General features: G+C 39.5%; 2 protein-coding genes across 4 annotated transcripts in view; one reads left to right on the top strand and one right to left on the bottom strand.

Moving 5' to 3' along the window:
* The first annotated feature begins 1664 nt into the window (after positions 1-1664).
* Positions 1665-7932, top strand: si:ch211-243a20.3 (uncharacterized protein LOC100151507 homolog). Its single transcript, XM_056250486.1, has 4 exons — positions 1665-1769; positions 3294-3427; positions 3881-4010; positions 7106-7932. Exons 2-4 carry the CDS (start codon positions 3307-3309, stop codon positions 7428-7430), a joined length of 576 nt encoding a protein of 191 aa, XP_056106461.1. The 5' UTR covers positions 1665-1769; positions 3294-3306; the 3' UTR covers positions 7431-7932.
* A 12454-nt stretch (positions 7933-20386) lies between these two features.
* Positions 20387-23891, bottom strand: part of grin2bb (glutamate receptor, ionotropic, N-methyl D-aspartate 2B, genome duplicate b) — a 132230-nt gene continuing 128725 nt past the window's right edge. The window contains exons 15-16 of one of the 3 annotated variants that reach the window (XM_056250484.1): positions 22316-23534; positions 20387-21466 (exon numbers count right to left, since the gene is read on the bottom strand). In XM_056250484.1, coding sequence (XP_056106459.1) covers positions 21045-21466; positions 22316-23534 — 1641 coding nt within the window. In that variant the 3' untranslated portion in view covers positions 20387-21044. Of the gene's footprint in view, positions 23535-23891 lie in introns of all 3 variants that reach the window. The other 2 variants (XM_056250485.1, XM_056250483.1) reach the window with 2 other exon arrangements.

The raw sequence follows: 23891 nt of genomic DNA, 5'->3' as shown, positions 1-23891 counted from the left end.
ATAAAGAGGACTTCCAAAATCATCAAAAAAATTAATTACATAATGATTACATCACTGTCACTGAAATACACATAATAAGCGCCAGGACAGATAAATCAAAAACAGCAGTAGTGAATCGTCAAATAAAGTTTTCCCACCGTTTAGTATAACTTTAAAGTATATATTAGGAAGAAAACTATATATATAATAGCCTATCTGATTTAAAATAGATAACAGGCAGACGATAATGTCTATAAGTGACGTAAAAAGCCAACAACATAAAACTAAATTTAAGCCATCAAGACTGCACAAGCACCTCAAATACTCCATGATAAAAATAAAAAGACTGAGATAGAGAGATAAATGAGGAGCAAGGAGAAGAAAAGAGCAAGGAATTCAGTTAGAGGTGACAAATTGCCTTATTTAATGAGAAACAGGTGCATGTGTGCCTTGTGACTGCTGAGCTGAAGTAAAGGAATAGCCTACTCACAAACTCGTATAAGCCAGGCAAAAACTGACCACACATACCAGAGGGAGAGGCCAGGGAAAGCAAAAAAAAGAGCACAACAAATATAACATCTGGATACCAGGGAATCAAAATATTTCATGTCCCATAATCTTTTTCATTGTTTCTTTCTGGAGTCATTATGAGAGTCAAACATATGTAAAGGCATTAAATGTTCATTCCAGTCTACATTCGAGAAATAAAAAAAGGAAGTTGATTTTGAATTATAAATGTGTATATCTATCCTGCTGCAATTCCTGGATATAAATAACAACCACACAAGTTTTTATCTTGATTTTGAGGTTGGTAACAATTGTTTTAGGACTTAAAATAGTCGTCTTGTATTGAATTCAAAAGTACAATCAAGGTAAATGGTATTACCTTTGGCACATATTTTTATTACAAGTCTGGACATTTTTTTATCCAGGTTTAAAAGACATGTATTGAAGTGGCAGACAAAAAATCGCCAACTGTAACCATGGAAATAATACAGTGAGAAGTGAAGAGTGAATTATGAATGCCGTGTTTTTAATAAAAGGGCATTCCAACTGAAAGCCACATGCATTTTTTGCTCAGCAATGTTAAAGAGCCTTGATTGAATAAAAGAAATCATGTGAAACCATAACTGATTTATGAGACTGACTTCACTGCTAACCTGCTAGAGTCTCTCTCTCTCTGTGTAGATTTGTCTATTCTTGTGAGAAAATGTCCTCACACATATAATCAAACATGTTAAAAACTGACAGATGAGGACATCTGAAGTGGTTATCACTATTTAAAATGCACATAAATCAGCTAAATCGTGCTTTGCTTTAAAATGTCAATAGGTTTCAGTAAGGGTTTGGTTTAGAGGTTGTAGCATTATTATTATAATGTCAATGAAAGATCCTCACTATTTACTATATAAGGTGTGTGTGTGTGTGTGTCACTATAAGTGAAAAAAGGGCAAATGATCAGATGGAGAAAACAAAATAAATCTACAGAAAAGGTGCACATCTGGAAAGGGTGATATTTTGGGAAGGAGTGAGAAGGCAGAGGCCAACAGATGGACGTGGGGGAAAGAGAAAATAGAAAGAAAAAAAGAAGGGAGGGGATAAGATAGAGGAGAGAGAGAGAGAGTTGTACACAAGTTCTTATGCAGGGCAGAAATAAGTTTAAGTGTGTCTGACTGTCAATAGACTTCAATAGCATTCAGAAAGAAGAAGTGGACAGGACAGTGATATTACAGCAGAGGAGAGGAGGACAACAAAAGAGAAAGGAAAGCCACATCTCGTTCCCTGAAAAAGTAAGTAACTTTAAGTGGAATTAAAACCAGTGTTCTATAATATTGCACTTAAAGTGGTATCTGTGTCCTGCAGTTTTACTATTCTGCTATTTCGCCTCTCTCTGCTGGATATATCCTTCATATCTTGCAATTGGGTCAGTCTAGAACTCATAAAGCATCAAAAATCTATTTTACAGCAAGTGTATGTCAATGTTCATCAATGTTCAGGATGTATTTATGTCTGTTGTAAGTGTTTGCTTGATATCCATGTTGTATGTCAGCTCCTTCTCTCTGAATTTGAGAGACTGCATGATTTTTGGAAGAAAAAAAAAAGGGTGAAATGGGTAAAAACTGACAGAAGTGTCCTGATCGAACATTAATCCTGTGATTTTCGGATTCTTGAGCACATCCAGATCTCTGCTACGCCACGATGTCATGGAGCCATTTTAAGAAATGCCTCTTTTCTGACTCACTCTACAAAGTCAATTACTATCTCCAAGTTCAATATTATGTAAAGCTCTCTCTCCCTTCTGGACTCCCTCTCACTCCAGTTTCTCTTTGCTTTACTGCAGCGTTTCTCTGCAATGTGATTGTTTTAGTCTAATGATCATGTTGATTGTGAGTTCTCACAGTTATCTTACCTCAGAGAGCTCTCTATGCCTCAGTCATTGAGACTTGTGGCTCAATGCAGCACAAAGGAGATTTTCTTTCAAATAAAACTAATTGAGTTTGCTATCAGTTAGGCCAGTCACAAGACAATCAGCCCGTCATCCATCTCGCCTCTGTGTTCCTGAATGAACTAGTCATTCATTTAAATAGCCTGGAAATACCCAACGCTTGAGTGATTCTTTGGAGGTGAAGGGCAAGAGGCCACGGAAATAAAGCATGAAACTAATAGAATAAAGTCAATGTTACTTTTTCAATCAACGGTCAAAGAAAGGAAGTTCTTGACATATAGAATATTTGGAAAGTGAGTTTGAGTTTGTTTACTTTATTTAATTTTCAAAATATGATGTAGGCCGTACTGTAGAAGCAATCCAAATGGATGTAACATTTTGTTATAAAAGCAATAATTTTGGTAAATAAAAAATAGCTACAAATTTAAAATAGTTTTATTAATTAAATATTATTTCAACAGATAAAGTGAAAATTATTACTTTGTTGTGTGATTTTAATAGTTGGATACAGAAAAGGTAATGTAAAAATAAATAAATAAATACATTTGTGCCTCGAATAATTTAATATTAAATTCTAATAAAAAAACTCAAAAGGACAAAAAAAAAAGAGCCCAAATTGTCCTGAGGAGAAATTGACAACGAATACAACGAATAATTGTATAAAAATACAGGCCTCTGCACTATTTTCCACAGAATCATTGGACCCTAAAACACTTCTGGCTGTTTGTCCTGGAAAAAACAAAGTGCTTTCCCGTGTGCCAGATGTATTGGCAGGGTAAAGGTTTAAATCTCTTGCCTTACACTGGGAGCTTTCTTAGTACTTGTTTAAATTTTTGCTATTTCTCCTTGCCTCTCCTTTACATCTCAGACACTTCTTCACCATGACTGTTCCCACGGCAAAGAAGATACTGATGGTGCCTATGGTGGCCGTGGCGTTTTTGGCTTCATGCTTTGGGATGAGCAACGAAGTGGATTATGGGAATTGGAACTACAGGGAAGGAGGTAGAACAGATCAATAATATGTATTGGTTTCATATATAGAATGTGTTCAACTTAGTTGAGACTACTTATTAGTGGTTAAATTCTGAGGGTATCTGCTTAAATTTGTGTTTAATTCTGAGGTAATATTCTGTGATGCGTCCATTCCACAAACAATCAAATCATTGTGTTGGTCTATGTTGGTCAGTCTGGACAGTTTCATGGAGCTATTATCTAATATTCAATTGAAGTCACATTGCTGACCACCACCAGTGTACACCAAATAACTCACACCCTTATCTGTCAGCCTAGCTAAAACACAAACAGACATCTCCTAATTCCACCCTTTAAAGTTAAAGCCCTGTAGTCCAGTGAAAGAAACCTGATTAAACCCATTCTGAAGTATCAGACAGCCTCTTGTCATGTGGTCGCCGGCCTTATTAAAGACTAACCTCGTTGTCTTTGCCCTCACGGCAGCGGAGAACGTGAACGTGGCTAACATACGCAGCGTGACTCGAGTGTTGGACGCCTGGGGCAAACGCATATTCAAAGATATCAAGACCCTCTTACACTCACAACCCAATGCCCTTCTGCCAGACTACTCCAGGTAACACATTGTACTTCCTGATACCTGTACAAATTCATTGCAAAGAGACTTGAAGTACAAAGCAATTAGTGTTAACCAACCACCAATATGTTATAACATGCATTTATTACAACACTTACCTGTAACAAGTAGCTAGGCCTAGCTCTCTTTGCTATGTTCACTAAAGCTTTCTTGTTTTGCCCACTTTCACTTAAAGTTTTTTTTGCACATGAAAGCTGCTTGTTGGACGGTTTTATATAAACAAAAAAAATGCAGCGTCCTTTGGGGTTTGTTATCCTGAAGTCGGCAGTTTAACAGACTCACTCCCTTTGCCCTGAGGAGATTGTTTTCATGAAGCTTATTCTAAGCTACAAGCTTTGCAACAGCACTTAAAATGGCAGGAAAAGGTTTTTCAGGCACACATGCTGTCTGAATGACTGTATTGCATGTACATGAGATAATGATTCTTGTAATTCAGACTGAGACTGTTAAAGGAAGCTGATCTCTTTTATTTGATCAACTGTAGCGTATCCGACTAGTGCCAATTAGCAGATCAAGCTAATAATACACAAAGCATGTGAAGCTAGACATCAAGCGCCAATAACAAACACCTAAACTACTTAACTAGCTAAAAAATTAATACTAACAATTTAAATCCAGATGAAAAAGGTTTACGAGACATTTACCGCCAATTAAATGCTGAAGCTAAAGAAGGGCTTTGGAGACTCTGAATTTTTTCTGGTGAAAAAAAGAGTATACTTTATTGTATTTGAAATATATTCCCTTTTTCAATAGTACATTGCACAAAAATGGTCCTATCTTGAAATATATTAAAAGTATATTAGCATCATGCTTTTACCTATTTTCACAATACAACGTTTAACACACTTTAAAATAATTGTACTTTATATTTTCTAAACATACATTTTAGAAAAAATATACTTGAAGTGAAAATTCAGTTTATTTTTTAAAAGTGTATTTATTTGCACTTTATTAAACATATATTTTAGGTATATTTTAACTGGAAATGATTGAAAGTATACTTTCAAAATATATTGTAGTATACAATAGTATTTTGTACAAAGTATAGCTAAGTATTATTCGTCTATTAATGTGCATTTGTTATTAAAGACAAAGTGTGCAATTTATAGTAGTCGGTGCCGATAGCCTCGTGGGCAAGTGTGCCGACATGTGCTTCGAGAGACCCAAGTTCGAGTCCCGGTTCGTGGACCTTTCCAGATCCCGTCCCCCCTCTCTCTCTCTCTCCCACCTCACTTCCTGTCTAGCTACTGTCCTATCCTAATAACAGGCACACACACAAAAAAAAAAAATATATATATATACACTTTAGTGTGTTAGCACAAATTAGTCTGGCAGCAAGTATACTTAGCATATTTTTTTTCACCAGGGCATGCTTGCTATAACTTGCTATTACTAGCCGCTCCGAAAATTGCCTACCCTACCTTTAATCCTTAAATGCATGAATGTTTCGCCAATCATTATTACATATTGGGGCCAAGCAACCCGGATCAATATACATGGATGGATCTGTCACGATAATATAAAACTCTCCTGTCCTGATATCAGAGTAACAATTACAGAACAATAAAATAAAGCATATTTCGATACCTTTTGGAGCTTGGAAGGGATCAGTTTGGGCAGATGTTTTATACCATCACCACTGTCCTCCTCAGAGGTCATTTCCCAGTGCATTCACCATCTGGCTCATATTCACCATCTCAAACATATTCTCAATCAAGCAATCAGACTTATCAGACACTGCACTTATTCAGTCATAAAAGATTCAAGTATTATTGTGCAGAAAAAAATATACTTACACTGTTAAACACCTCGGGTCGTTAGCGACCCTACACAATTTTTTCAAAAAAATGAATGGGAAACCAGGAATTCTTTTATAATTGTATTATTATTATACATTGTTTATAATGAATTGATTGAGGAATACTACGAATATTCGATGTCTAACTTTTTTAAAAAAATGAACGAGGAGGAGGGTAGTGAATGACGTCCCGGGTCACAAAAGACCCGAAATAGGCTATGCGTTTAAGGTTAACTTGACACAGCGTTTAAAAAAGCGGTGCTCGTGAGAAAAACAGTGCGGTTGAAAAGCATCAGGACGCAGCACAACGAATAAATGGGCCTATACGTATCACATAAAAAAATGTAAAAGCGTAAAGGAACACGATGACTGGATGGCAGGATTTTGGATGCATTTGAGGATAAGTAGCCTATCCCTTACAAAAATTAACCATGGTTTTACTACAACAACAAAAAAAAACTACACTAACTATAGTTTAACCATGCTATTTGTAGTAAAACTGTGGTTATACAAATGGTAATCAATCCACCTAAAACATGGTTACTACACTTGTAGGCTACTATAATAAAACCATGGTTAATTTTCGTAAGGGATGGCAGACGCCAGAAGAGAGATTACTTCGCATTAGTCTAACTGTGAAAATGCTATAGACCAGATGAGCTACCGAGCAAAAAGGCTGTTTTCATTTTGTTGTTGTTCGTGAAGCGGCAGGATCGGACAGTTGTCATAATGTGGTGTACAAAGGACTCGTCATCCTCTGGCACTGAGCGTTTTAACACACCTGGAGGCAGTAGCGCTGTGACCTTTCGAGATTTTGTGAGGCAGGTCTTGGCTAGAAGGACCAGAAGCTCAGCCTTGTCATTTTAAACTACGTCCTGTTAATGTATGTTATTTGACTTACTGACCACACATATAGTGCACTAAAATTTATGTGAAATCTCCTTTATCACATCAATAATGCATAATTGACACAACCTTACCATATTAACACTCTTATTCCTAGGTCTCACTTGGTACATTGATTCAGAGTTGAGTGTTTAAAGTGTAGGGCTTATATGAAATATGAAAATATGAATTACGTCCTTACATGAAAGAATAATTTGTTTCATGCCATTTAAATATATTTTTTTAAATTGCTGTATAAATCTGCCAAACCCTTACGGAAGAAGCACAGAAGAGCGATTATACACTATTTTTCTCTCTCGTACAGATGTGGCACACAAACACACTCACTCTCACACATTCCAGTCCCGTCTCACACTTTTCTTTCTCACAGGGTTCGTCCTCTCTCGGAGTCCCTAAATGATCTCTTCAGAGAAGTCTCCCACTTACAGAGGCGCATCACAGATCTTAACAATCGCCTAGCAACCCTGGAACCCTTCCTCCGTCATCATGGTTACCGAGAGGAGGGTGAGGAGGGAGGGGACGGCAAGGAACTGGCTCCTCAGAGTGTGAAAGGAATGGGACAGAGTCAAACAAAGTATTCACGACGGTACATGGTTCGAGTAGTCCGTCCTATGAACCGGGTGGTGAGAACCAGACGAGTGAAAGTGTTCAAAAATGAAAACGGAAGGGTCAAAGCGAGCGAAAGTGAGAGGTAGAGGGAGGTAAAAGATTATAATCAAACATTAATGTTATTCAGGAAATATCCTTTATATTGGGAATAGAACAATTCACATATTAGACATGTTAGTATACAAGCGTGCATCCATCATCTTTTGTCTGTACTCCTTCATGTTCAGCTCTCGAAGGTGAGATTAAAGTTCCTTGGCAAAAAAACAAATGTTGGGAATGTGGATTGTGGAAAACTTTCCCAGTAGGATAATGAAAAAACAAAAAGAAACATTGAGAGTAAAAACAGACACGCTTTTTCCAAACAAAGCTATAGCTATACAATCAGCTATTATTTTCTGTGGGGAATCTTTATGGAAGCTTTGGTATTTTGTGTGACAGGAATAAAATCAGGTGAATAAATGTTCATACTTTAAAATATAATTCTGTCTGGTTTTTTTTTTTCATGATTGATTACTCGTGTTTAACTGTACTCAAATATTAAAGGGGACCTAATATGCAAAATTCACTTTTATATTGTTTTTGAACATATTTATGTGTCTGCAGTGTGTACACAACAACCCAATTGTGGTAAAAATCCATCCATTTGTTATTTTCCCCATAAATCTGAAACAGCTGCGTTTACATGGTTCAATCGGAATGAAATCAATCCGATTGATAAATCCGAACGCGGTGTTTACATGAACGATAAATAAAGTAATCGGGTTGATGTGCGCATTTAGGCTATATGTCACAAGATTCAAATCGGAATTGATTTTTTGACATGCGCACACTAGGCTACTGCACGAATATGCCGCTGTTCGCGGATAACTATTCTCCTCTATTGGTTCTTTATTTTTTTTAAAACAGCAGACTTAAAGGGTTAATTCGCCCATTTAAGACATGAAGTTGTATGCAATCCTTACCAGCACTATAGTGCATACACACTGACCCACTCTGTTGTCACCTCCCTGGTCAGAGTTCTGGCCGCTGGAAGTTTTTCAAGAAAGTACTCCCGGTTAGTTTCCGGGGCCTCAAAACTGTGCGTTTTTACGTGAAAAAATTATTTGCGTTTCAAAGCTTGATTAATTTACCACACAAAAAACACGCCGGTCAAAAATTCATACCTCAGTTTTAATCGGCACTATTTTCTTTCCATTTCTATCAATCCGCGCTGCTGTCAACGTCAACAGTGCGCACGTTCCGATCAGCTGTTGATAGCGCGACTCGCTGACAACATGTCTGACTGCGAAACTTCTGATGATGAAACCAATTTTAGCACAATGCCAGACGGATCAGATGATGAAAGTAATTTTAGCACAACGACAATGTTATTGATTGCAACACCAAACCTCAATTGTATGTGTGTTCAATCAAATAGTTTTCTCAGCAAATTGTACCAATATCCCTATACTGTTTTTATATTAGACATCTTTTCACGTGTTTTATAATGGAGTCTAACGTTAAACATCAGCTTGTTTACCGTACAGTTTAGACATGGGATCATAAAGTTAGTAAATAGAGCTTACCCGTGGTACTGGTACAGCAAAACTCTTTAATTTTCCTTTTCCTCCTTGGTTGTAATCGTCTTCGCTGAAGTGAGCACTACACACACGAAAATCCTTTATTCCGGACTGGATATTTTAGCTCCCGCAGAGTAGCCAATGGCAACCAGCCAAAGCTGTCTCATAGTTATATTCGAAACAGGAAAACGATGGAATCTGAACTTTGATCCCGGTACATCGTTGTGGTCACAGCCTGGGAATTTACAAGTTCGCACCATTGTTAATCTAATACTTTTTACGTCGTTGTCAATCGATTGTGTAAACACTATGGAACAGCTGATCGGAACGTGCGCACTGTTGACGTTGACAGCAGCGCGGATTGATAGAAATGGAAAGAAAATAGTGCCGATTAAAACTGAGGTATGAATTTTGACCGGCGTGTTTTTTGTGTGGTAAATTAATCAAGCTTTGAAACGCAAATAATTTTTTCACGTAAAAACGCACAGTTTTGAGGCCCCGGAAAATAACCGGGAGTACTTCATTGAAAAACTTCCAGCGGCCAGAACTCTGACCAGGGAGGTGACTACAGAGTGGGTCAGTGTGTATGCACTACAGTGCTGGTAAGGATTGCATACAACTTCATGTCTTAAATGGGCGAACTAACCCTTTAATATTTATCCGTCTCTGGTCATGATTTGGAGACGATGAGCTTGAACCGTTTTGCCGTGCTGCTTATATTGATCACGCAGTAAAACCCTGCGCCCAAAACCAGTCGTCCATGGATGATAATCTGAAACAAGCACTGGTGGGACGTTGTCCTGCTTCACTTCAAAATTCAAATGAGAATTTTTTAATAACGGAACACTCATTTATATTCACTTTATTCAACAGGAAGAACAGCTCGTTCCGTGCGTCATACGTCATTACGCTATTTCAACGTCATTGCACATGCGCAGTCCTTTTAGTTTCGGTTTTCAATCCGATCAAGTGTTTATATGTTCTCTCGATCGGATTACAAAAGGAGTAAACCACCCCTTTCAATCGGATCGAGCTCAATCGGATCGATTAAGGTGTTTACATGAAGGTTTTTTAGTCCGATTGAGCCGTCAATCCGATTATAAGGGTCCATGTAAACGTCTCAAAATGAGCCGTTCAGGAATGTGCTCCAATGTGCTGTCACATGCTCAGGCCCGGCCCACAACTGCTGAATCTGCCTTATTAGCATAAACCCTGCCTTGAGTGAGCTGTACATGAATTATGTCCGCCATGTTTATCTCCTCGCCAGAGCATTTAAAGTCCCTGTGAACCGGAAGTTGCAACCGACTTTATTTCAGTGTTGTGATGTATTTCCGAGAGAAACGGAATACTAAATTATAAAAAGAGAGGGCGTGGCTTGTTTTTTCCAACTGGAACCTAATTGGATCTAGAAAAGTAGGCGTTTCATTCAGGCAGTTGGAGGGGCGTGGTTAAGGACGTTAAGCCGTAAATAAGTTAACAGAAGACATAGTCTGTCCTGAGGCTATTGAACTTCCCGACATGTCATCTTGCCTCATCATAGATGGACAGGCACTGGTGGTTGCACTAGGAAAGCCAGACAAAGCAGTAACATTTGGAGATTTGGCTGACACATTTGTCAGAGCAGTATTGAAAGCAGGATGTTCCTATAAACGGATAGACGTTGTGTTTGACAGATACAGAGAAGAGACCATCAAGGGTGCTACCAGGACACGACGCACAAAAGCAGCTCAACCGATCAGAAGACTTGTTGAGGGTCGTGATGTGCATCTTCCGAAAAACTGGACCAACTTCCTGTCCCTCCCTGACAACAAAGCTGATCTTGCCAATCTATTCTCTGAAGTAGGTGGTCCAACGACTGAGCAAGATAGGCAATTTGGCGGCCATTTTGATATGCAAATTAGAAGGTCAAAAATCTTACAATTTCGCTTGGGTACCAGTTTTTTTGGATTCAGCACCCTTGAAATATGTAAAGTAGGCCGGTTCCCAACTTGTACCCATAAATGCTCCTCACTTTCACTTTTTGGGTACATCCCATCTAGACTAGAAGCCCAATCCGTCAAACTGACATCGTTGCAGAGGGGAGGAGCATTTTCAGATTTTGATTAAAGATTACGAAGCCAATTTTTTTTTGGTGTGTGGATTGACTTGCACGGATGAATTGTTCACCACAAAACTAACAATTTGCACTAATAAAGTAAATATGGTCAATTTTGTTTTCATGTGTACTTTAAAGGTACCATAGAATGCATTGATACAATATTTTGAATTGTTCTCTGATATCTACATAGAAGGTATGTGGCTTAGGTAAGGGCAAAAATTCTCCAGATACGGTTTTACATGTCCATTTACAACCCTAGGATTTGTCCCTAGAATGAAATGGGCTGTTATTACCTTATTTGGAAGGGTCGTGACTCATGAATAATAATGTTGAGCTCTGCTCTGATTGGCTGTTTCACAGATTTGTACAGGAGCTGTGATGTACTCTGAAATACAAATGTGCAAAAGAATCATCAGTTCTCAAACTAATTTTCTTTTAACAAACTGACTAGATGCATTGTCAAATGAGTCAAGTGGTGGAGAATGTCACGTTAGCTAGAAGGAGCAAGTGAGCTATCTGTAATCAACCAAACTAACCTAGTTAGCTCCTGAGTTACGTGTTGTTGATGAAATAGTTCAATTATAATACTACCCGACAAAAGGGATTGACATAGATGTATCTTGTAGATTTATATGATAACACAGGCCGGAAATAATATTAACCTCCGTGTAAATAGGTCGTCATACTATTTAGTTATCTATGCTCCTTCCTTACTTGGAGCTTGCTAGTTAGCTAAGGTTAACGTCAAGGGCGTAGATTTGGTTTGAACATTGGGGGGGTTGAAGTTTGGGTATGCCTCCTGATATTGTGATCATGGTATAAATAATGGGGGGGTCGTAATGCATAGATTTAAATATTGGGGGGGGTTATATCCCCCCCATCCCCCCCACAAATTACGCCCCTGGTTAACGTTACTAGCATCTTGCGTTCCATCTCGACAACACAGGGTAAATTATCGTTAATGTTGTTAGCTCACTAAGAAACTTTTGATTTAAACAGAAATGGCTTCAACAGTCAAGAAGTGGATAAAATCACTAACGTTACTTACTGCTTGCGGTAGGGGTTGTAATGGCAATATAGTTGGAATTGCCCCCTTCTTCAGTATCAAACGCTGAGCGAAGCCTGCTTGATATTGTCCCAGGTTAGAAAAACTGCCAGTGGTGAAATGGGCAGAGAAAACTAACAACTTTGAATTAAAATGGTGCGGTATCCTGTTATAGATAAAACATCAACCGTGCCTGTTGACAGATGTTCTGTGGGACGGGAATGAAAAGTGCTCACATCTCCTGCACAGCCTTAGCCTGGGACAACCCAGACAACTTCCGGCAAATTTAGATTTGCTCTGAAAGTTATGCTGCGTTCCAGGCAGGTTTTTGAGCACGTAAATCACGACTTCAAACCACGACTCACGACTTTGTAGCATTCCAGGCCAGTCACGCCAAACTACCTGAGCGCAATATACATACTTATTTTTTCAGACACATAACATTGTAATACATAATCGTGTGTGTATATACATACTTATTGTTTCAGACACATAACATTGTAATACATAAACTTGTGTGTATTATTATCATTATTATTATATTATTATTAATTTGACTGCAGCGTTATTTTGTCCTAAAGTGTATTCTCACTGTGTACCGCCTGCAGAAACACTGCATCCGTAGGGGCTGCCATTGTTGTTTTGTATGGTTTTGCGGGCTATGTGACGTCAGAACTCGTAACTGGGAGTACATCGATCTAGTACAAGTTCACGGGTGGGAAGTCACGGGTTTGACTGCCGTTCCAGTGCACTTTCACGGGTATAAGGTTGGAAAAACACGGGTTACAGGTTGCCTGGAACGCGGCATTAGTCTGGCAAAGAGCTCATTGAAACCCATTTCCAGTCCGCAGAAATCACGGCACCAATCAGAAACGTTGGGGCGGGCTTTACACGATGACGATAGCACAGCGACGGTGAAGCAGATTTTGTACATTTACAAAGATGGATGCCGCCGTGGAACTATGTGTGACGGTTATAGTTGAACACCGTCATTAGAACTCTATAACCGCCAAAACCATGTTATTAAAATATATTTTTCACAAACATTTATCATAGAGAATGTTTAAATACTAATATCAGCTTACAAGGGAAACGGAGGCGGAGTTAGAGGTGCGATCGGAGGCTGCTACTGCTGGAGATGATTCGGGAGAGGTCTGCCCCCCTTTACCGGTCAGAGCGCGCGCTGACACGGAGTAAAGCCTTTTTTAACTCGACTCGTCCGCACGAGCGCGAAGGTGCGCGGGGCAAAAATGACGCGTTCGGTGCGCAAGACTGGCAAGACCCCATTTCGCTTGGCTGTGTGCACAGGTTTTTTGTAACAGCCCACGCGGCGCAGCATCCGAGGATGAACGACTTCAAGCCGAATCTGCCCGAGCCGTACGTCTCACAGCACCGGCACCCAGTTTGCGCGTCTAAATTGTAAAGTTTTTCTTTATTACGGTTTTGTTTACGGTGTGTGATTTATTTAATGGAAAGCACATTCACTTCCAGTTGTCTTGCTGTTAATTTTAAATAAACGTAGAGCAAGTAATCAGTGTCAGCAAGTTGTTCTATAACAGACGAACCAACGTCGCTCTGCATACGTCATCTTCTTCATCGCTCTGATTGGTTTTAGGTCTATCCAATTGCGCCCAGATGCATTTGAGCTACGTCCGTTGGTGACGCCCCTTTGGAAATGATTTGTCTATGAAGCTTTGCCAGACCCTAACTCAGTTACAACTGAGAATGGTCTGGTTTTAACCAGGCTAGCACAGCCTGGAACATTACATTTATATCCATGATCTGCCATTTTTGCTATTGTCCTTGCTTGCTTCTTCTGATGATTCGGCTGTGCAGGTCCACGCTAATACTGCCTGGCCTAGAACATGGGCTGGTATATGCAAATTTGGGGGGCGTAAATATTAATGATCCCGACTGCAACGTCACAGTCGGTGTTATGTTGGGATTTTCAGTGGTCTTTTGCACGCACGAGATTTACATATGAAGGAGGAAACAATGGTGTTTGAGGCTCACGGTATGTCAGTTTCATGTACAGAACTCTACTATGCCAAGGTAAATACAGATGTCTTTACTTGCTGTTTATGTTCACAGACATAACCAACTGTGTTTATGTGAACCTATGTGAAACAAATACATGTTTGGAATAGCTTGAGGGTGTGTAAATTATGACAAAAATTTGGGGTAAACTGTCCCATGACGCAATAAGTACGTGAAAGAGAAATTAGTTTAATACTCACCAGACACACCATCTGTCAGCCAGCTTTCTGTGCCTGCTTCGGTTGTGTGTGCTCAGAAAATCAAATATCTGAAGTTTAGACTTATATGGCTTTAAAATGCATGCAAATAAAAAACTTACATGATGATGAAGGACTGCAATGTCATATGAGCGTGGCCGTGTAATAAGTGATAGATGATAGTCAAAACCAAAATGTTTTGTTCGTTTTTGGTAGTATCTGGACCAAAGCACGCTGTTGGCTGTCCCCTAGGGATGCCTCATTTGCATTTAAAGATACATGCATGAAAATAGTATGCTCAAAAATGGGCATTTACAACATGCTATAATTATCCGTGGGGTATTTTGAGCTGAAACTCCACAGACACATTCTGGGGACACCTGAGACTTATTACATCTTGTAAAAAGGGGCATAATAGGTCTAAATACAGGGGTTGATAGACAATTTTCATTGTTGAATATCTCACATCTCTTTGTTAATGTTGCAAACTATAATAAGTTGCAAATAATATCTTTAGTACTTGAGTAAAACAACAGACCCATTCCTGATTTTTTTCATTTAGAAAATAATGATTTGTGCAATTTAGGGTTGGATGGCACAGTGCTTAATTGGGAAGAAAGAACAATATAAGATGTCTACAGCTGAAACTAGTTTTTAAGATTAGTACGATTAATTTATGGTAGGCCTATATGATTAATTTGAACTAGTTTTACCTTGTTGTTTAAAAAAAAAAAAAAAAACATAGGCTATTATGCGGGCACTGTTATATGCATGTGTTTCTGCATGTATAAAGAGGTAAGTGCAGCATTGTACTGTATAATTCAATTATTCTCATATTACAATCCATGTTCCAACCACCCCATTCACATGCTTTTCACAAATGATGTCAGCCAGGTGGCCTCATTTATCACAGGCTCCCAAATCTTATATTAAATATGGTTCCCATCTATTTATGAAAGCATCCTATTATAAACCACACATTACCCCTGCATATAAAATACATCATTACTAAATATCACTCACTCACATATGCACAAAATAAAGAACAGACGTATGCAGCATTACTGAAACGAATCACTAATGACATTAATTCCCTCAAACAATATTTATCTGCATTGAGGAACACAGCTTACTTTAACCCAACACATAGAACAGATCGTGGGCTGATAGGATCATAGTGGTATCTTAACAGCTGAAAATACAAACCATTGCGCGCCACTACCCCCTTCTGATGTGCGCAAGATTAATCTGGAGTGTTTTGTAACTCCGGCCACATGGTGGCAGTGTTGTGACGGGTTAGTTCACCGCGTGCATGTTTGACAGGAGTTAGTGTCTGGTCTGAAGTCAGTTGGTCTGTCTGTGTCCGCTTTTTTTTTTTTTTTTTGCCAGCACAGCACAGGACTTAAAAGCGTTTACCAAGATCACGTCAGACCTCCAGTGTGTAGTATGTGGGTCTGCTTGCGTGTATTTCTGTGCTGGTGAGGACGTCTAACAGAATATTGGTACGTATGAACGCAAATACGTGTACGTCTGTACAGATTTTTTGCTTTGGGAAAACTTTTAGCACCTCTACGTAAACGATTGACTCCCTGTTATCTGACCTTCTCTAAATTAATGTGAAGGGTTAGACTTGCCACGCCTTAATAACTATTCTGAATCTCTCCATTCACGAACTCCTCTGTGACCGTTCGTTAAAGTCACCATGTATCTAAATCTACAATTCTTTTTTTATCATGGATTATTGTAGTGTTAATGCTTTATCCTTGCAAGTCATTTTTAAATTCATGTGCCCTCGTAATCTTTAATCAAAATAACTTCCCTGACATCTCTTCTCTGATGACGTGTTTACTGGCGCGAGGGCGGGACAACCTGTCACTCACATGACATCACAACAATGGCAAACCAATCAATACCAGATGGACAAAATCAAGTCCTGCCCTACATTTGTTCTTGTTCTATAAGCCGTTTAATTCAAATATATGTCACAATAGAAAAAAAAGATTGTAATTTCTGTTTCATGTCAGCTTTAAACTAATGCCTTATTAATTAATTTCTGAATATAGTCTCCATTCACGCCTCCCTCTATCCGTGACTCTTCCTTAAACTTCCCTGCTTGCGTTTATCTTTTTCTCCCTGTCGCCATGGACACGTGTGGGTGTTGCATATCATCTCTACTTGCTGTTTCTGTGTTATATGTTGTAGCAACCAAACCAAGTCACAGTATACTACACAGATCTTTCTTCTTTTCTCTCTCTCCCTCTCTCTCTTTCTTTCTCTAAAGGTCCAGTTGCTAGGTAACAGTTAATTGTCAAGAAATAGTTACATGTGTTGCAATGTATTCTGTGATTGGCTGCTTGAAGAAAACGTGTAAGTGAAAGAGAGAGAGAGAAAAGGGAATGAAAAAGACTGGGGGAGTAAGACAGGAATAGAAAGAGTAGGTTTGTGAAATATTGAATCGCAAATGGTTTTAAAAATAAAAAGCTATTACTTTAAAAATAAACAGCATGTATGACATTCTCATGATTAAAAACAGCTCTTGCACACAGGAATCAATAATCAGAATGATATGTTTGACATGACTCGATAGGTACAGAAAAGAGCGATAAGTACTTTGCTTGCAATTTGTTCATGATGCAGTGAATCAGACGTATCCAGGGCAACACCAGTGGATAATAAGCTCTCTTTCACGTTTCATGTACATTATGTCACAAATCAAACCTAAGCTTGTGTAGAGCACATAAGAAACGAAGGAAAATTTGTCCCACAATTTTAATATTAACAACATGAAAACCAAATGAGATTCATATTTGGAACATGATGATGACACTGGGGGGGAAAAAAAGGGAGTGTCACCATTTCCTCTCAGATTCTCGCAGCTGGAAATGTATGGAAAAAGACAGAAGGACTATAAAGCTTGAGATCTCTCCCTTTTATTTTGTTTTTAGTCAACACTGTTTTGTACAAAGAGACAGAAGAATATATCTTAGCACTTTTCACACTGTGTCTGTATTCTCAATAGCTTAAGTATTGTGAAATGTCTCATTAAATTATTATTGTAGCCATAACACATGTAATCTCTCTCTATACAAAAACAGAAAAAAGAAACCATTTTTTGTCATATTTACAGAATCTGTACAATTGTGATCCATAAGTAAGATTTAAAATAAGTGGTTAAAATACAAGAAAGACAGAATTAAAGACAACGGTGTAAATTTGTGTCTTAAATTCTGGTTCTCGGATGCTATTAGAATGGCACTGTGCTCCTGGTCCAGTGGTCTAATAACTTTTTCCCCATGTGGCTATAAAAAATCTTCCAGACAAAAATGTATCTCAAACTTTAATATTTTAAATATTTGTCTTCATATATTAAAAGGCTATGGAAAGGGGACATAATTATTTACAGCAGACATAATAGATAACCATTGCACTGTGCTCTGTTTTCTTCTCTCTCTCTCACACACACACACACACACACGCACACACACAAACACCTGTGCGCACACATGCCCACTCTCACACAGAGGTAATCAAGCATATGATTTCAGATACACGTACAATCATATGTGACGTACCTTACTGGGGAGGGCTCTAAAATGACAAACCAATAAAATAGAGTCAAACTACTGAAGTCTTATTCTACCAGTCATCAAGAAAATTTAAATGAGAATAGGTAAAATGAGAATGATTGAGAAGAGAAATAAAACACTGTAACGACACAGAACATTGGCTACTGTTCCTCCTGTCCTCTTCCGCCCATCTCCATTGTTTATTTTGCGTCTCACACTAAACCTGTATTTATCAAATGATATTAGCATGCTTTTACAAGGCCACATCTTTAAAATCGAAATGAAATATAAAATCGGAAAGCTTTTCAGGAAGAGCAAAGGCAAATGTCCCTGACACTCGCACACACAATCACACAAAACTTCCTCTACATACTGTGGTATACTACTAAAAACTATAGGCTTGACTCTCCAGTACAAACACAGAGATTGACAGGAAATGCAATGGTCAAAGTCTGTCAACACATCTCTTGCTCTTAAAAAATGCCACACTGTTATGAGATATCTTATGAGATATCTTTAAAGGATTTACTAAATAAAAGAAAAAAGTAGACCAAGCATAAAAAAAATCTTAAGGGTACTTTAAAAAAAAAAAGGTAACATGCAAAGAAAGGTATCGTGAGAGCAAGTGAGAAAATATTGTGCGACAAAAAAATGGCAAAATTAGCTTTGGACACAAAAATGGTCATCTCCTTACCTAATAGCAATGTTCTGACAAAATCTAGCATTATCACCAAGATTTGGGTTTGCCTGATAATTTCCCTAACGAGGTATTATTCCATACATATCCATTTTTCAAAGATCTTATCAGTTCATTAGAATCAGCACATCTATTGAATCACCCTGAACCTGTATGATGCACAGTTTATCAACATATTGCAAGAACAAGAGCAGGCATGATATCTAAATAGACATAAATGTATGAAAGATATGGCAATAAATAAGTAAAAGACATGCATGCTCATCTTAAACACAAACTCTCACAAAAAAGACAACCGAGTCAAATAAGAATGGCAAAAGTTAAGATAAAAATTCACAAATTGATAGCTATACATCAAAACCAAATATTATAAATATTGTGCTTAAAGTGGAGATCTGTTTGGCTAACAGTTCATTCACAAAGAAAATGTATACACAAAATTTGCAATAAACACAACTAACTTCAAGTAAAGGATTTTTAGTGTGGGCCAAAAGTAAAAAAAAGACAATGTGATCAGACTGCCCTGTCATGAGTTCATTTGTGGTTTCGAAAATGATGAAAAAAAGTTAATAAATGCTTGCAACGAACCTCACGTTTATCCAATTAAATGAGTTCACTTGTTTATTGATTTATGTAATTAGGCAATTTAGCTAAATGATATGTTTGTTTTTGCCTGTGCCCATCCAAAATTCCTGAGATATACCTCTACTTCATAAGTGGGTATTAAAACTGCAAATTAACTTTAAATGGTTAGGGTACTTTAAATAACTGGAGTCATCCCTACCATTATCATGTATTAAGTTGTTAAAAAAAGGTCTAAAGCGAATATAACGAAAATATCTAGAAAATTTCACTTCTGCTATACAGGTGCAGTAAAGGATTGTATTAGCCTGGACAGCGATAGGGAGGATATAGAAAAATTCTTTATGTTTATCCATACCAATGAGTTTTAACTGATACATTTTGCAGCAAAGTTGGATTGTTAACCTTCACTCAAATTCTTAAAATATCTAACAAATATGGTAAAACATAAATCTGTAGAGTTACATCCTTTCTGTCTATTCACTGTACAAAGTGGGGAAAAAAAATGAATATTTACATAACAAAATGCAAGCATTTGCTGAGAATCTTGCAAAACCCTACATACTGTGCACTGGTGTCTCCCTAAGGAAAGTACAGATAAGCATATCCAATACTAACTGCATTCTAGGAGGAAACAAATCCATGACACAGTTGTTATTTTACTGCGTGATCAAAGACTTCCTAAGAAATGGGGGACAGTGGAGAAAAAAAAATTCAGTTGATTTTTGTTTCTATATTGTAGATAACATCATACAACTGCAGCTCAACTCTCAGGGAGGATACTATGCACTGTACAATGTTGTGCAAACCTCAAATATCCTACGTTCCTATTATTAGAACTTGTCAGAATGATAATTTAACTGGTTTTCTTTAGAACCAAGTTCTCGATATTAATATTATGAACACATTCAGGCTACTTTACGTCTCCTCACTGCTGGATATTCCATATCAGTGCTTATATCATTAAAAGGAAGGTTCCAGAATAATATGAATCATCCCATGACAAATCTGTGTGCAGTGACCAGAAAGTTACCATGGCAATATGACCTGTAAATCTGGTATTCTGTAAGTCTTGGTAAGGCACATAACGTGCTGTGTATTAAACCAATATTTTTCTATCAAACGGAACATTATAAAATAAGGTGAAAAGAATACATTTCCTTCACAATGATATCTCAAGTACAGCTGAAGTACTTTGCGAATCATGCCTTGTACACACATTTTACAGCACTCCATACTGGTAAAATAAACTTGAATAACCAATAATAAAGAACCTTTATGGAATCCACATTTGTCTACAACTCAATTAACAATCAAATTAGGTCAATTGACAAATCAAATAAGCCTCCCGCAAAGTGGTTTGTTAACCAAGAACTGAAACTACAGTACAAATATATAACAGCATAAAACATCCAGAAACCAAGCCCAAATGGAACATCATAAACATTGTAATAATATATAATAATATTATTATCAAGAACATTATCAATACAATTATTGTAAGTTTTACCCTGTTGTTTAAAAAGATTAACTGATTTCCATCCACAATTGTACAAAGGATTGTACACGGTTGTCTCCATCTGGATCGGCCACTATTTTGATGTTAGGAGCAGAGAAATAGTGGAATATACAAAAAAAACCATGAGAATAAAAGAGAGGAATAAACAGGTTTTCCCCTTAATCTCAACTTTTCAACAGTGGGAAGGTCCCCTCTCTATTTACATACGTACGCTTGGCAGCACATGATCCGCGTAACTTAATGAAAGCATGAGTCAGTTCCTTATACACGGTTTCCTCTTCTTCTTTTTGTGGGCATGAAGGTACTAATTACACACTGTCTTTTCAGTTGTCTCTCATTCATCATTCCACATGTCCGTTGGCTTCTTTTCCATATTTCTATCTGCTTCTGACTCCCATCTTCAGACATCAGACTCTATACTGGAAAGCTTCTCATAAACATGTCCGTTGCTCGATCCATTAAACGGTCTCTGTCCTTGACCCATTCCTAACCCATCCCTTGCTGACAGCAGCTTGTTGTTGCTAGGTCCTCCACCGTGGTGGTTGCCAAGAGGCCCGCCCAGACATAGCTCCTTGGGGAAGCGAGGGGCCACATTGGACAGCACCCCAGAAGTTGCGGAAGCAGGCAAATAGGAAGTCACCCCCATGGAGCCCCGGAAGTCAGCCCGATTGTTGTTGAGGAGCTGTTGCTGCTGCTGCTGTTGTGGCGTCTGTTGCTGCTGCGGCTGTGTCTGCTGCTTTTTGATGTAGTATGATTTGGCGCCGTGTAATAGACACTGGTCGTCGCCGAAGGTTGGGATGAATGGGTTCTGGTTCACCTTATCTGGGTAGAGAGATTTAGACAAGGAGTAAGTCCCGACCCCTCGGGTACCGCCCACACCTCCTCCCATCATGCCTCTATCCCTGTCCCTCATGTCTCTCTCACCCACGGAGCGACGGTGCAACCCACCTTCACCCCCACGAAATAAGCTAAATGATGAACCCCCACCCTTCCCTCTGTCCCCAAAATATGTTGTCTCCCGCTCCCCTCCCGCATACTGCTCAAACATCTGGGCGTAGGGGCTTGCGCCCTCCATGTAGCGGTCTTTGTCTTTTAGGCTCACGCTTCGGGGTGGAGGAAGCATTGACGCTCCACCACTGCCTCCAAACCCACCCATCCTGCCCGCCCCTTCCTTCTGCAGCTCTACAAACGTGTCATAAGAGTGCTGCCTGCGCAAAACCTTACCACCTGGGCCAAATTTCCGCCTCTGTACCTGGGTTTGGGCCCCTGTGCCTCCCCCTCCCTTTCCGCTCTCCAGAGGGTGCTTGCCCCCAATTTGATCCAAGAGGAGGTGGTTGTCCTCACTGATGTCATATAAGTTGCCCGGTTTCTTGCACGAATCACACCGCTTGCAGGAGGCGGAACTAGGGCGACTTGAGATTTGTCCACTCCCACCACTGGATCCCCCAACTCCCCCAGCAGCTGGATAGGCCCCGGCCCCGCCTCCCCCATGCATGCAAACTGGCTTGCTTCCTCCACTTCCAACCCCTCCACTGTGGCAATTGCGACATTCCCAATCCCCTCCAGCCAACCCTCCCACCCCTCCGATGCCCTTTTCCCAGCATGCATGGCCCTGTTGCCCAGGTGATCCTCCTCCCATTCCACCCTTACATTCTGTCTTCTTAGATTTACCTTTCAGGAAATCTTCAATGGGAACCAAACTAGTGCACGCTCCCCCAGCACCACCGCTACTAACTACTCCACCGCAACCACCTCCGCCCAGTCCCACTCCTCCACCCATTCCTGGAGCATCACTTAAATCCAAATGTTCCCATGGAGATGCCCCTTCCTTGGCTCGAAACTGATCCACATAGAAGTCCCTCAAATTATCTTTGTCTCTGAACAGATAGGAGGTGCCGTTACCACCTCTCTGGCTCTTGCGCTCCACGGGTGGGGTGGCTGAGCGGTGTGCTTGTGTTGCTGGATGATGGTGGTGATGATGGATAGTGTGGTGGGGGCGTCTCCTGAATCCAAGCTCAATCTCATCCTGCTCACGGCGAGACTTGGCAGAAGCGGGTCTCTTTTTTAGGCTGTCCCTGTACTGCTTGCGCCGTTTGCCGTGCCCTTCGAGGTTCCCGTAGGTCACGGTGTGAGTGGAAATATCAGACACGTCGGATCGAATGTTTCCATCATCCCCTCCCGATCCCACCCCACCTCCCCCACAGTACCTGTCATGTCCTGCTATAAAACCTGAACTGGATGCCCCACCCTTGAAGGAGAACTTTCCGTATAGATCAGGCAGGCCAGACTTGAAGCTTGACTGGGTTGGGTGACCTGCAATCAGGTCAAACTTTTCCCTGTTCCGATGTGTCAGCGACTGCCGTGGCTGGGTGGTGAAGATGGGCGCTACCCCTCCCCCTAAGCTGTCACAATCGTACCCACCCTCCAATGAACTGGCACTCCCTAAGCTACGAGGTCGGTTAGGCAGGGGACCCGACATACCGAGAGCCAGTTCGGATCCCGTGCCCCCATGGTGGTGTAGGTAATGATCCTGGTACAGGTTGCTGTCCTTCAGGTGCAAGTTCCCAAAAGTCCTCTCCACCTCGCTTACATAGTCGCTGAACATGTTGTCCTCTGGCAGGTACGGTGGAGGCTTGCAGTCTGTGTGGCCTACTAGGCTGCGCCGGTGTTCACTGATGTCATAAACGGCTGACTCACGATGGCTGTAGTCCAATGCGCTGAGGGGTGAACCATTGACCCCAGGCACAGAGGTCATGTTTTTGGCAGTACGCAACAAACGAAGAATGTTGGAGTGGGTGTTGTTCATGTTCATGTTCATAGTGGCTGATGGTGAGTCAAGGGCTGATTTGTTCTCTTCAATCTGAACACCATGGATGCAACTGTAGATGCCCTGTTGGACAGATAGAAATGAGGGAAAGCAAAAACAAAGGAAAAGAGAAGAAGAAACAAACAATGTGGGATTAGATTTGTTTAATGAAAAGTTTAATTAGCAGCAAACATGTTCACAATTCTGATGCAAAGTTCAAGTCAAACCTTTCAAGGCTACGTCTAAGTCAAGTCCTTGTAGTTTCTATAGTTTTTAAGTATTTATGTTTTCAAATTAGTTTTGTAATTACTGTTCTGACAGTCATCTTTTTGCTGTAGTTTAGTTTTATAAAGCCTTCTGGAGGAAAAATAATTATTATACATTTTAAAAACTTATTTCAGGGATTTTATTTTATCACGTTATGTTTAAAATGAACAGTTT

This window comes from Rhinichthys klamathensis, unplaced genomic scaffold (genome assembly GCF_029890125.1).
Source record: "Rhinichthys klamathensis goyatoka isolate OS25496 unplaced genomic scaffold, OSU_Roscu_1.1 h1tg000069l_1, whole genome shotgun sequence".
NCBI lineage: Eukaryota > Metazoa > Chordata > Actinopteri > Cypriniformes > Leuciscidae > Rhinichthys > Rhinichthys klamathensis.
This window is presented reverse-complemented; position numbering and strand designations above follow the sequence as displayed.